Source organism: Poecilia reticulata, chromosome 5, assembly GCF_904066995.2.
Source record: "Poecilia reticulata chromosome 5, P_reticulata-male-v2, whole genome shotgun sequence".
Classification (NCBI taxonomy): Eukaryota; Metazoa; Chordata; class Actinopteri; order Cyprinodontiformes; family Poeciliidae; genus Poecilia; species Poecilia reticulata.
In genome coordinates, this window is record NC_088834.1 from 11,498,812 (window position 1) to 11,512,610 (window position 13,799).

The following is a 13,799-nucleotide window of genomic DNA, read 5'->3' on the forward strand; positions in this document are numbered from 1 at the left end:
TATATAAGAGGCCAGTCCTGTGGGATGCAAGAATGGCTATGGGAGCCTTTGATGGCCACCACATAAAGGCACAAAGGCAAAAGAGGCAGGCTTTGATACCATATCAATGCCTCTAGTGCTCTATGGCATCATAATACAACTCCTCCTATATCACTGTCCCTTCAATCAGCACATGCAGGGTGCAGTAATAACCGGAGAAGGCCTTGTTGTCTGAGGAAAAATTTACACAATAAAAGAGCTTCACAATCACAAAATATTGTAGTCACGGTAACATTTTGTAACGGATAATGTTTATTTTAAAGTTTACCCTTATCTATGCAATTTGAATAGGTGGTCACACTCCACAGTCACTGCAGGAACGCACATTTCCCCACAGTATTTCATTAATTCACAGTACACAAATATGAACAGCTTTCAGTGGAATCAGTTAATTTCACATAGCAGCACATCACAGCCAGTGGTTAGGAACCATTTTATTGACATTAAAATAGTTTGTGGAAAACAGAGTGCATTTTGCAGCGATATGGACCGATCACTCATACACACATCTGTCATATCTCTGCTGTAAGCACTCAGACCACAGGTGTGTGTTCCTGCAGCACAGTGGTATGTTTAGCACGGCTGTGTGAATGTCCTCCGAGCTCAGTTTCACGTAGATTTAACCACCTGCTCGGGTCATTTTTTTGGTGAGAGAGGAGGAAATGCTTCCCATGCATTCCCATTGTGTTGTTTTTATGAAGGAATAGCTTAGTGTTTTGTAAAAAAATAATAATAATATAATAATAATAATAATAATAATAATAAAACGTTGTGCCATGTAGATAGAAGTAGAACTATTATAAAACAAGTGATATGGTCTTTCTTCAAACAGTTAAAGTTTGTAATTAAAATAGGCTCCAGCTTCTTGTTTGGCTATTAGTACTGTAGCATATGTCATTAAAACAAATGTTAAAAGCCCATAAAAAAAAGTAAATAGTACACATTGATATAAAAGATTCAATACTCTCAGTCCTTTTCATATTGGGTTGCAGCATGGTCAGAGTTTTGGTGAAAGCATTGCAAACGCTTGATCACCTCTGTAATGCATCTCAGATCTTGGAGCAGTTAAGAGAAACTGGTTGGTTGACTGCAGTGTAACTTCTAAGTAGGCCACATTAGTATGAGGATGCAAGGCCATGTAAAACTTTAAAGATCAATAATAAAAGCCTAAATTTGACTATAAAATGTAGTGGGAGCCACAGGAGTGAAGCACCTTTCACCCGATGAGGGTGAAAGGTGGGGACAGATTGCTAGTTCATCACAAGGCAACATAGGGAGTCATGGGACAAATAAAGCAAAACAAAAGAAACAGGCAACAATACCATACATACCTAAGGACAATTTAGAGATTAATTATCCTAACTTTGATGTTTCTGACTGTGAGAGGAACCTGGAGAACCCAGAGAGAACATGCGCACTGATAACGCATGACTTTCCTGCAACAATTCTACCATCTGCACCACCGTGAAGCTCCAGTTTCAATAGCAGCATAACTTTAATGGACTTTCTCTCACTTTTTCTACATCTTAATTTTCTTGCTACAATTGATCCACATTCATTGACCTTGGTAACTATCACCAATTAGTCATCACAGAGCAGTGTAAGTATGCAGTGTTAGACTTTGCAACATGATAGCAAAAATTTATCCAATTTCAGCATGAAGGCTGGTAGGTGATTTAGTTAAACGTCTGCAGAATTTCCATTTTGTGGAGTCGTGATGTCATCAAACAAAGGATGTTCAGACAGACTGCAGCATAGTATGAATATTTTCTTTAGTAACTTTAATTTTGTTATTAGTGATAGAGTACAGAGTCAGACATTTGGAAATACTAATGTACTGAGTGTCGATATAGGTTTTTTTTCTTACCAGAAATTGTCGAAGTTTAGTATTTTAGTTGTAGAGTGAGTAATGTTTAGACACATAAAATAAATTGTAATAAATGGATATAGAAATGCCTTGAAAAAGACTAACGTGATGATGCATTGGGAAGCACAATGAGATTTAGATAAAGAAAAACAGTAGAAAAGAGAGAAACTGCAGTCGCATGACAAGCATTCTTATAATAGACTGTTAGGCTTTATTTGTGCTCCCAGCATGCCCAAGGCTTTAGCCTGGTTGGCTGGTCTAACTGTATGGAAAGCTACAGTGTATTCTGGTCCTTCATGCAATACGCAACCAAGATAGAAGTGGAGGAAGGGATTGGGGGACCTTGTAAGACAGGGGAAATTGATACGGTTGAGGATAAAGTCACCCAAAGCAAGAGAAGAGGAATGAGATGTGAAAGAATGAGAAAGAGGAGGAAATGTACGGTAAGGCAGTAAATCGCCTGGTGGTGTGTGAAGAAAATGACAAGAGAGAAGGAAGGAACATGAAGTATGGATTAAGGAGAGCCCTGGGTGGAATAGGAAGTAAAGTTGCCAGCTCTCCCTCTGGCATATGTCCTTGCCTGCAGGATCACCCGAGGACCAGGGAGAGGGCAGCTGGTCCTAAGCCACATCCAGGCCAGGACATGCCAGCAGTAGCTCTGTCATGCCAACGCTTGGCGTTTCCTGCCAGCTATTATCCTCGTGCGTAAAACTAGCATAAAGAAAAAAAAATCTCAACGAGGTCTTTGGAAACCTAAAGCAGTGTTTATTTGTGTCCCGTACTTACTATCGCTATTTGAATATGTTTCTCTTTCCTCAGTCGTCACGCGGCGATGTCTATATCCTCTGTATGTGTATCAACTATATTTCTGTAGCTCGTTTAAAGCTTCAAGATAGACTATGTGGCTATTTGTGGCTTAGTTGTTTAACTGGATGTTTCAGCAGAGAGCTGATTCCTCGAAACCCCACCAGACAATGCTGATGAGGCCATTTATTCCATCCTGTCATTATCCAATGACAGGCAGTGCCTTCGTGATGTAATCACTGGTCATTAGGAAGAGGCATTAATTCTGTTATTTAACACAAACTCAGTATAAAATATTTATTTTCTTGTCTGTGTTTATGACACGTAGCCAAATAAAATAACCAGATACATTAAATTAGTTGACGTGTTTGGTGTTTAGGTTTCAATGATTAATGTGATTTTAGAGGACTTTGCAACTCCTCGGTTGTACATGCAGGTTCTCAGCTGAAGAAATGTAAAAACTGCGGCTGCCTCACTGATGTTTAACTTGCTGTGTTTTCAACGAGGTCTTGCTAAAGTATTCCTACATCTTAAAAAAACTGAGGGTATTTTTGTTGTTTTTTCATAGTTTTACTTAGTGACATAAGCTGAAGGTGGTTTGAAATGTTCACTAAATATGCCACCTACGATTTTAAATAGTAAAAGTAGAAAAATGAATGAAACTGAACTTTTTTTTTTACATTTTTTGCAGTGAAATAAATTAAAATAGAAACATCACAGTGCACACTGCGTTAATAATATAAATAAAAACCATTTAAAATATGAATTCCGTCTAAACTTGCCTACTTATTTGTGTTGACAAGGAACAGTAAGGCTGTGATTTAAATCAGCTTCAGAACGTGTGATTGTGTGTAGAAGTGTTATGAAAAGCGGCAGAGTGAATTGCATGCTCATCAGTGTGTCTTGTGAGGCCAGACGTGTGAGCATCAGTGTCACTAAAGCTCAAGTTTGTCTGAAATATTGATAATACGTTTAGTTTTCTGTCACAGCTGCATTTATTTGGACCCAGACAGATTCCAAATAGAGTAAGGCTCAGGAAATGCTAATAAAGGAATGTTGGGGGGAAAAAAACAAAACATACAGAGCAAAGCAGAAAAGATTGGAGGACATGTGTGAAATGAAATGAGAGAGAATGTTTTAAGAGAATCAGAGCCAGCGAGTAAAAAGAATCCCCAAGTGGTGGAAATCTCAGTCACTCTATTCTCAAGTCTCAACTGCCAAGTGTTCTTTGCCCAGCGTTACCATAGGAACGCTGAGCCTCACACGAGCTGACCACACTCACTCGCTTACACATACAGTGAGCACACAGCAGTCCGCCATGTACTGTAGAACCTCACAGGCCACATGCACACATGATTTGAACTGGTCAGTGAAACGTCATGCGTCTTTTACTGTAAGACTGTGGAGAAAGTCCCCTTCCAGCTTTAGAGCTGACAAAAAAAGCACTACATCATAGCATCGAGTTTCTTCACGTTTCTATATATATATATATATATATATATATATATATATATATATATATATATATATATATATATATATATATATATTTGCACAAATTGAAAGAACCAAAAATCATTAAGAAATAAAGCAAAAATTATAATTTTTTTATGTTAGACCTCCTAATATAAGACAATTTAACTATCATAACATGGAAAATAAACCATATTAAATAAAAGTATTGACAAAAAAAACAACAATGTAAGCTGTTCTACTTGTACTGAAAAACAATTATGAGGTGATTATTAACCGCTTACCTTAGACCCCTTATGCTGCAATAACTTTATTTGCTATATTTCTTCCAAGCAGTTATTGATCTGCGTTTCTTTATTGCAATTACAGTCATTTAAAAATGCATATTACATTGTTGTCCCATAAGCTTGACGTTTACAGCTGATGATGTCTCAACATGTCAGAAAAGACTCTTTTTTTTTTCCTTCTGTGCAAACATACTTACATTGTTACTGTTAATACCAATATTTTACGCTTTTGATCTCACTTTTATTTCTGTTTAGCTCCATTTAAACTCTGCTGGTGGTCTACAAGGCAGTGGCTTTCTTTATTTGTCAAGCAAGTGACCGACTAACAAAGTAAATAAGAAATAGATGTGAGAGAAGTACTTGAGTGAATAAAGTAATTGAAGAAATGTTGTTTTTACCTTGTTTTGTTTATGAAAGCGAATGGTGTTGAATCTAGGATGTTGTACAGCAATAAGCAGAAAAAGCAAAGGAAGAAGAAGATGGCTAAGATGTTGCTTTATTTTGTTGGTTATACGTACATTTGAATGTTTACTGAGCCATATACAGTAATTGCATGTTTCTAAACATGCAATTACATGAAGGGTTGAGCTGCTCGCCTGAAATAAGAACGTCCAAATTTGATTCTATCTGTCTCATGTCTTGCTCTCCCACACACCAACCCTGTCACCTGCTTGCTAGTCAGTTATCACCGGCAGCTATTTCAGGTGTTGCATTGGACATGTCTCATTTCACTGAAGGAAAGAGAATCTCAACAAACAGAATGAAATTGTACAAAGCGGTTCTTATGCCTTGTCTGGGGTTTTGATATAGTTCACTTAAAGAGAGTTGCACGTGTTTTACTTCTGTTTTTCTTCAGCCCCCAGATAAGGAAGGTGGTCTACCCAAGCAAGTTGGAAACAAGACTGAGTGCGGACTCTTGGGATTGGTCCTGGACCTGAAACGGGACTACCAGCCAATAAGAAACCAGATCCCAGAGGAGAAGCTTTATAAAGTCTACACCTTCAACTCTGTCAGAAAATCGATGAGCACTGTAATCAAACTTCCTGAAGGGAGCTTCCGAATGTACAGCAAGGGAGCCTCTGAAATTGTTCTCAAGAAGTGAGTCCAGTATTCTGGGTACTTGGTGCAAAAATTAAGCCTGTTGAAAAGGCCTGTTTGTTTCTCTGTAAATGGTGGACATTTGTAAAGAAAGTTAGTTTTTTTTTCATGAGTGCAGCTCATAAAGTCAACTGCTGCCCAAGCCACGTCACAGTTTAAGGGGAAATAAACATGTAAAATTTCTTTTATAAGGAGCATTGTTACAACAAATGAATTGTTAATTTATTGGATATAGTAAGGTAAAGCTGATATTTTAGTGATGGTGTAGTTGTTTGGTACTGTTTATTTAGACTAACTGAGTTTAAAGAAGACATGCTGCAAAAACTTTAGGTAAAGTTCTTTGACCTTTTGACAGTTTTTTTCTGAGCTTACATGTAATCTCATGTATGCTACATGAGATTACATGATGGAGAGGGGGATATTTGTTCCCTTTAGTAGCTAATTTACACTTAATATTAATAAAAAATAATAGCGATATGATGTGTGATGATATACAAGGTTTAACCCATACAAGGTTTAACCCTGGTACTTTCTCGGGTTGTTTTTACTCTTTATGTTTATACTCTATTGGTTACATTTTTTCGTTACACTGCATCTGTCCCCATTTTGCATTGCTTGTTGGTTAATTTTGGGTATTTTTCTTGTAGCTTTACACTGAATCAAAATACTTTTTTATATGGATGTATGTTTGGATGGATGGTTTGTTTATTGAGGTGCAGTGAAGATCTTTACTCTGCAGTGCTATCATTTTACAAATTAAAGACACTCTTCAGGTTTTTACCAGGCTTTACTGTTTTGTTTCAGATGCAGTCACATTCTGAATGAAGTTGGTGAGCCCAGAGTTTTCCGGCCTAGAGACAAGGATGAGATGGTGAAGAAGGTGATTGAGCCCATGGCCTGTGACGGCCTGAGGACCATCTGTGTGGCGTACCGTGACTTTGCCAGTGATCCTGAGCCCAAATGGGATGATGAGAACAACATCCTCACTGACCTTACAGCCATCTGCGTTGTGGGAATAGAGGATCCTGTCAGACCAGAGGTAGGAAAATGTGTCTATGCAATCAGAAATTAGGAGGTTTATCCCAGATGTGCCACCTTTTATGAGGGTTTAAATTGTTGATGAGAAACAATGGTTAAAGGTAAGGTGTTAGGTGAAAATTGTACTTTTTAATACTTTCTCTAAGCCAGGACTACTTTATTTAAGCACTCTAAAAACAGAGCAATTCACCGAAGGACTTGATAGATATTGTAGAAAAGCATTAAACATAAACACAAGAATATAAATTGTCATAAAACTATTCAAACAAATAAATTTACTTCTTCCATGCTGGTTCAAAAGCCATTGATAAAGACTTGAAGCATTCAGACAGCAAGGTGTATGGCCCAGTCAAAGCCCAGACCTTAATTCCATAGAGAATTTGTGACAGGATTTGAAAAGTGTAATTTATAGCTGATCCCCACAAAAGCTGAGCTTTTAGTGTTTTTCAAGAAAGAATCGAGTAAAACGTTGAGTAAACGCTGATTGCAGCCAAAGGTGCATTTAGTAAATACTGCCTTGAAGGTAGTAAATATTTTTGCAGTCACATATCTTATGTTATGTTGTTTTATTTTCTATTATTTTGTACAAATCAGTTGTCCCTTTGTGATACTAAAAAAGCTTTTCTTTTGTCATTTGTTGTGTCAAAAATTTGGTTCATTATGATTGATTTGTATTTGTATTTGAATGAATACATTTTAATAGGCACAATATGGAAATAATATTTGTTCAGCTACTAATTATATTTTAATCAGTCTGTGAAGCCTATTTTTAAAAAATGAGGGGCATTTTTTCTTGATGGAAAATATGTGATTGGCTTTGGGTTTTCAGCTACAATGTTAGACACTAAGCTAGATAGTCTTTCACTTTCCACACTGCCAGATGGAACTGATCGGTACCTCGGGAAAACTTTAGCCAAAGTGGGGAGTCGCAATTTATTAACCCCTCCAAGCGCTGCAGCGGGTTGGAGGGTTGTCTCTCTCAACAACTGTAGTCTCCTAACCCTAACCCTCTCTGACCGATTGGCAGCACCCACTGGTGCTCGACTCCATGAAGGTGATTGTTGCTCATCACTGTTCAGACTGCTGCTAACTTGTATCTTGCAAGACTTTATGGGAGGACGGACTTTATCGTTTTCCAACTTTTACTGTGTGGAGGGACTTTGAAAATCTCACTGTTAAAGAATTCGGATTATGGTTACCACTAAAATATTTTCTGATAGGCTTTTCTTAAAGAATATGTGTAATGCATTTATTAGAGTGCTGTATTTTTGTGTAATGGCTTAGCTGACGTTCCTTTACACAGCTCCAGTGATAGTACAAACGTAGGATCCTAGCTGACCGCTGCATTATTAAACCCTTTCCTTTTATCTTTTTTTCCACCCTCTCGTCACTCAGAAGCAACGGCTCTTACTCAACCTCGCCCCGCCATGTTTTCTTCTCTCCACCTTCCATTATTTTATGAACAACTTTATGCATCAATCTAGTTGTTTTGCTGGGATTTGTGTATTTGTATATTTGTGTAATTGAAACAGAAAATGCACAGAAAGGAAAACATTTATTGTCAAGAAGGATAATTTCTTGGCTACAATTGTTTTTGTTCTCCCTTTCAGGTTATCAAAGTTATAAATCCTCAACATTTGTACAATTTTACTAGTTTAGAAGTTGTACATTATGTGACTTTTTTTTTTTTTAATTAAGCAGTTCAAAGAAATGCTGCACTACAGTACACTTTTTCTGTCTAGTCTTTTCAAGATTTAACTCTCCTGAATAAAAGGTCAAACAACTTTGTAAACATTGTTATTTCTCTATTAGCAGCAAATCTCTTCCTTCTGAATTTCCTTTTTTTTTATAATCCCTGGCTTCTGTATACGGGTGCTCCTGAGAGGCAGGACTTGGAGAGGAACAGGAATATAAAGAGAAACAGAGACTGAGACAGATAAATAGATTAGAAATAAGATTGATGTAAGAATGATGGAGGTGGGGGGAGATGGGTAAAGAGAAATGGAGGAGAACGAGACGGTAACCAGATCCATATCAGACACTCGAGAGGCTTGTTTTTCCGTATAACATCTAGACTCCTACCTTCCTCCTTTGTCGGGTCAAAATGCGTTTTACTCTTTTCTTTCTCTCCTCTGTCAGATGCCAAGTCAAATAGAGCTGTAGGGAAAAAAAACAAAAACTTCCAAGAGTAATAAAATGACAAACAGCAGCCTAACACCTTGACAACAACTACACATTCATAATATTCAAAAAAAGAAATTCAACTGGAATACCTATGCTGTTTTTATTTGGAAATAATGCACTTGCCACAAACAGAATTCATCCTCATTAATTTGTATTTTAATATAAAAGTACCTATCATCCATTTTGTATTTGATATTTATTAACTCTTCAGATGTCAAGAAAATTTACATTTTCCCTATTATGTAAACTATGATCTACAATGGTTATATTTTCTACCAAATATAAATAATTATATACATATATTTCAAAGCCTCACAAAATCTTTATATATATGTATTTATAATTTTTTTTTATTTTTTATTTTTACACCAGATGATTCTGCAAAAACCCCTGACAAACTTTATTGATCAATAAATCAATATCAACTGTGGTGGACATACATAAAAAAATTGGTGGCTAGTAATCCAAAATTACATCTTATATCAGCAGTTTGATAAATAGATACCAAACATTGTACTTTTAATGGTTTAAAACATACTATGTTTTTGTCCTTTTTAAGGGAATTTGTCTAGTTTTGAAAAGCTTAGTTGCTTTAGGTTGATTCAAGGAACTGGAGCAATAGTTATTTTAAAACTAAATATCCTCTGACAAATTTGAACTAGATTTATTCAATAGAGCCAAAGCTGCTTAAAAATTAGAAAAAGGGTCTTCAATCTTGAGAGAAGATTTTCATGGGTAAGCAGTGATTTGTTTGTGAAAGACGAAATGGACAATGAATGCAGCAGGATCTTCTTCATATTTTCCAATCTTGTAGGTTTTATTATCTAGGATGGGTTTTTTTGCTACATATTAGTCAAAACAGAAATATGTTGTTATTTGGGCAACCTCCTTCTTGTGGATAACCTTCCTCACTCCACTGTGTGTAGTTGCACATTTCTGTGTCCGTGTGTGTGTAGTTGTGCCTAAAACAGAAAAAAAACATAGAAATAGAGTCTTCCATGTTTGTAAAAATCAATGTGGGCTCTCATTACTTTATGTGCACACATTTGTTTATGTGTGGGTTTGGAGAGCAGCACTCTCCCACACTGACCTTTGCCAAGAAGAAGATGTATTTCTGAATTAATACTGTTTTGCAAGCTGTTGATAACACAGATTTTTCTCTGTGCCCTGTGTGCACAATATCTTATAACATTTAACCATTTAGACTCCTGTTTACAGGGAAACAATAAACTTCACTTCACATAGTTATATATGTTTAAACAAAGAATTAAAGAAAATAGTTCTAGTTTGATATAATTGAATATATCAGGTACGCCTACATGCCTTTATTCATACTTAATTTTCAGAAAATAGTTTGTAGTTTCCCTTAGGTCCACATTGTATGTTTTCCTCACCAGCTTGCAGCTTTACTATTTAGCAGTGCGCTCATTTCAGGATTGAAGCTGTAAGACCAACTGTACCCACACCACCAAATGGTTGACAGACAGAGTCAACATATCCTTCTGGCGCTGATGTAAACTGAAAACTACACTATAGCGTGATAAAAAAAACTTATATAAGGTGTCAGAAGCACAACATTTTGTGACTGAAATAAAAAAATTTTGATGCTTTAATAAAATGGCAGTTTTTAACAGTTATTGCGTGCATCACAAGCTGCATATCTCTGCCCTTTAGGTTCCCGATGCTATTCAGAAGTGTCAGCGTGCAGGCATCACTGTACGCATGGTGACAGGTGACAACATAAACACGGCCAGAGCCATAGCCATCAAGTGTGGGATCATCCATCCAGGAGAGGATTTCCTCTGCATTGACGGCAAAGAGTTCAACCGGAGGATCCGTAATGAGAAAGGCGAGGTACAGAGGATGTCGCCAAAATAACCGGGAGGAAAAAACAGAGACAGCCTCGAAAATGATGAAAAAATATCTAAACTGCGACCACTTTCTCTCTCCATTTTCAAATGTTTGTGTGCATCATGAAACTTGTGTAGGTGGAGCAGGAGCGTATTGACAAGGTGTGGCCTAAACTCCGGGTCCTGGCCAGATCATCCCCAACAGATAAACACACACTTGTCAAAGGTAAGTTTGTGGCATCGTCTTTGGGAAATTGAATTGTGGCTGAATTTACTTCAAACTTAGATTTTGAGATGGGTGTGTGCTTTCTCTTTTTATTAAATAAGACCCAATGACTAATAATCTGATTGGCTGTATCATATGAACTGTTCTGCTCTGCGTGTTTTGACAGGAATTATTGACAGCACTATGGCAGATCAGAGGCAGGTGGTTGCTGTAACAGGAGATGGCACCAACGACGGACCTGCCTTAAAGAAAGCTGATGTCGGGTTTGCAATGGTAATAAAACTAACATGGGATTTATGTTTGCTTGAGTGTTTTCTCTTTAATTACATGTATTAATTTGAGCCTGATTTGCAGTGAACATCTCCCTATGTCTTTTCCGCTGCTGCATTATTTAGAATTTTCTCAAGAACTATCCCTTTATATTTGCTGCTTTGGAGCTCCCTCTAGTTGTTGGTTACAGTAACACACAGCTTAGTTTCTTCCATCATATCCTCCAGGTTCATCAAATTAATTAAAAGGTTTTTCTGCAATTCAGTTCAAAAAGAAAAAAAAATATTTATTTTGCACTATTAAACACAGAATAATCTGTTTCAAGAATCTGTTTCACCAAAAATTCAATTCAATTTCTTAGAAAGTTTGAATTTGACATAAAGCTAAAAGGGACTTCTTAAATGGCAATATCAGCCTACTTAAAGTACGTCTATGCACAGGACAGTATATGCACATGGGTTTGGTTGGGGCTTGCTTTGCATAAATTACTGTATCAGTGTGCCATAGCATTGTAGCCAGGTGAGATTGCAGGTGAGTCAGCCATACACAGTGATTCCATGGTCATTAAACAAATACTGAGACTTTTTCCAGTGTAAACCAGAGCCAATGAAATCAGTGTCTCCATAAAACTTTTCGCCAGAGGGAAGCATGAAGGGCTCTAATATTTCCTGTGCTAAATTATGACACGATGAAACAAAGTGGACCAACAAAAGCATATGACATGGCACTTGGATTCTGTGAATCTCCACACTTTTAGCTTCTGCCACAGTTTTTCTTTTCATTAAATTTTCTATCAATATGCTTGGCTAGAGCTCTCTGGGAACAGCCAGCTTCTTCAGCAATTATCATTTGTGGTTTGTGTGTAGTGCATCTTTAGCTTTACTTTTTTTAATTGAAATGCAGAGAATAAAATAATGATTAAAATACATGTGTTTTTGGTTCATTTTTTTGCTGTCCCTTAAACTGAGTATTTTATTTTTTTTACTTTGCTACTTTTAGGGCTTCTGAGGATTCCTCTGTGTCCCATTCATTACTTCTTAATAAGATTTTAGGCTTTTAATAATAATTCTTAAGAACTGTTTTTCATTTTGCCACGCTCAAAGAAACTCAAAGATGACACATGCATTTCTGGATTTTACTACTTACCCTTTTCAATCTTTTAATTATGAAATAAATCCTAAACTTCAAAATAACATTGATTTATTTTTTTTAAATTAGCATTTGTAAAATAAAATAAAAAAATGTCTTTGAACTATTAGCAATTATTTACATATTGTTAATCTTATGTCTTCCAATCCATGTTCCCAGAAAAAGAAAAGAAAAATTAAAAACGGTTTTCTTCATTGTTGGTCATTTTTTGCTCTTTCAGGGTATCGCTGGAACAGACGTGGCTAAAGAAGCTTCAGACATTATTCTTACTGATGATAACTTCAGCAGCATCGTCAAGGCAGTGATGTGGGGCCGGAATGTGTATGACAGCATTTCCAAGTTTCTTCAGTTCCAGCTTACTGTCAATGTCGTGGCCGTCATCGTTGCTTTCACTGGAGCCTGCATCACACAGGTAAGAAGCATTAATTGGGTATCAATCTCCTTTTCTGGCAATAGTGTAGCAGGTGATGGCATTCTCCTGGTTGGGCTAGAATTGTGTTACTGTTTTCTAATCCATAGTTTTAAATATGGTGACTTGAGTAATCAAATGTCCTACAAAATGAGCAAAACGGTATTTTTGTGTTAGAATGATGACACAAAAACGTCATTGTGTTATATATAAAGGTTCAGTTTCCACTGTATGTTTTCAGTTTTATTGGAGTTTTTGTTTTTCTCAGTGGGAGTTTGCGTTTGATTTCCGCAGGACTCTCCACTTAAAGCGGTGCAGATGTTGTGGGTTAACCTGATTATGGATACTTTTGCGTCTCTGGCCTTGGCGACGGAGCCCCCCACAGAGGCCCTGTTGAGGAGAAAACCGTATGGTCGCAATAAGCCTCTTATCTCCAGCACTATGACCAAGAACATCCTGGGACATGCCGTCTATCAGCTCATTCTCATCTTCACGCTCCTGTTTGCTGGTACGCACAGTTCACATACAGCGTGCTACAATACCCGTTCAGAATTAAAGAAGTTATCACTTCTGTTTCCACCAGGTGAGAAAATCTTTGACATCGACAGTGGCCGTAACGCTCCTCTCCATTCTCCGCCGTCCGAGCACTACACCATCATATTCAACACATTTGTAATGATGCAGCTGTTTAATGAGATAAATGCTCGGAAAATACACGGAGAGAGGAACGTGTTTGACGGGATCTTCAGAAACCCAATTTTCTGCTCCATCGTTTTTGGCACCTTTGCTATACAGGTGCAATGTACTTTTTATTCTATTGGTGAATGTGTTTTACTTATCAGCTAAGGATATTTCACGTATCCAAGGATATTTCACATATTGAGGTTTCTGGAAAGTCATTTTTTTATTTTTTGTACTGTGCATTGTTTTGTGCAGATTGTGATTGTGCAGTTTGGAGGAAAGCCATTCAGCTGTCAACCTCTGAGCCTGGAAAAGTGGTTGTGGTGTGTTTTTCTGGGGCTGGGAGAACTGGTCTGGGGACAGGTAACTCAAATGAATTATTGCCTACTGTTCATGCACTGCTTATTCTTTGGCTTTTGCTTCA

The 13,799-nt window shown here is 37.1% G+C and overlaps 1 protein-coding gene across 17 annotated transcripts in view; it reads left to right on the forward strand.

Annotated features, from left to right (window-relative positions):
- The window catches only part of atp2b2 (ATPase plasma membrane Ca2+ transporting 2), a 121,307-nt gene that overhangs the window by 98,667 nt on the left and 8,841 nt on the right, over positions 1-13,799 (forward strand). For all 17 annotated transcript variants that reach the window (XM_008408526.3, XM_008408527.3, XM_008408529.3 and 14 more), the window contains 9 exons: positions 5,327-5,568; positions 6,373-6,607; positions 10,465-10,644; positions 10,779-10,866; positions 11,033-11,139; positions 12,506-12,697; positions 12,989-13,202; positions 13,278-13,489; positions 13,631-13,738. In XM_008408526.3, the coding sequence (XP_008406748.1) occupies positions 5,327-5,568; positions 6,373-6,607; positions 10,465-10,644; positions 10,779-10,866; positions 11,033-11,139; positions 12,506-12,697; positions 12,989-13,202; positions 13,278-13,489; positions 13,631-13,738 (1,578 nt within the window). The remainder of the gene's footprint in view (positions 1-5,326; positions 5,569-6,372; positions 6,608-10,464; positions 10,645-10,778; positions 10,867-11,032; positions 11,140-12,505; positions 12,698-12,988; positions 13,203-13,277; positions 13,490-13,630; positions 13,739-13,799) is intronic.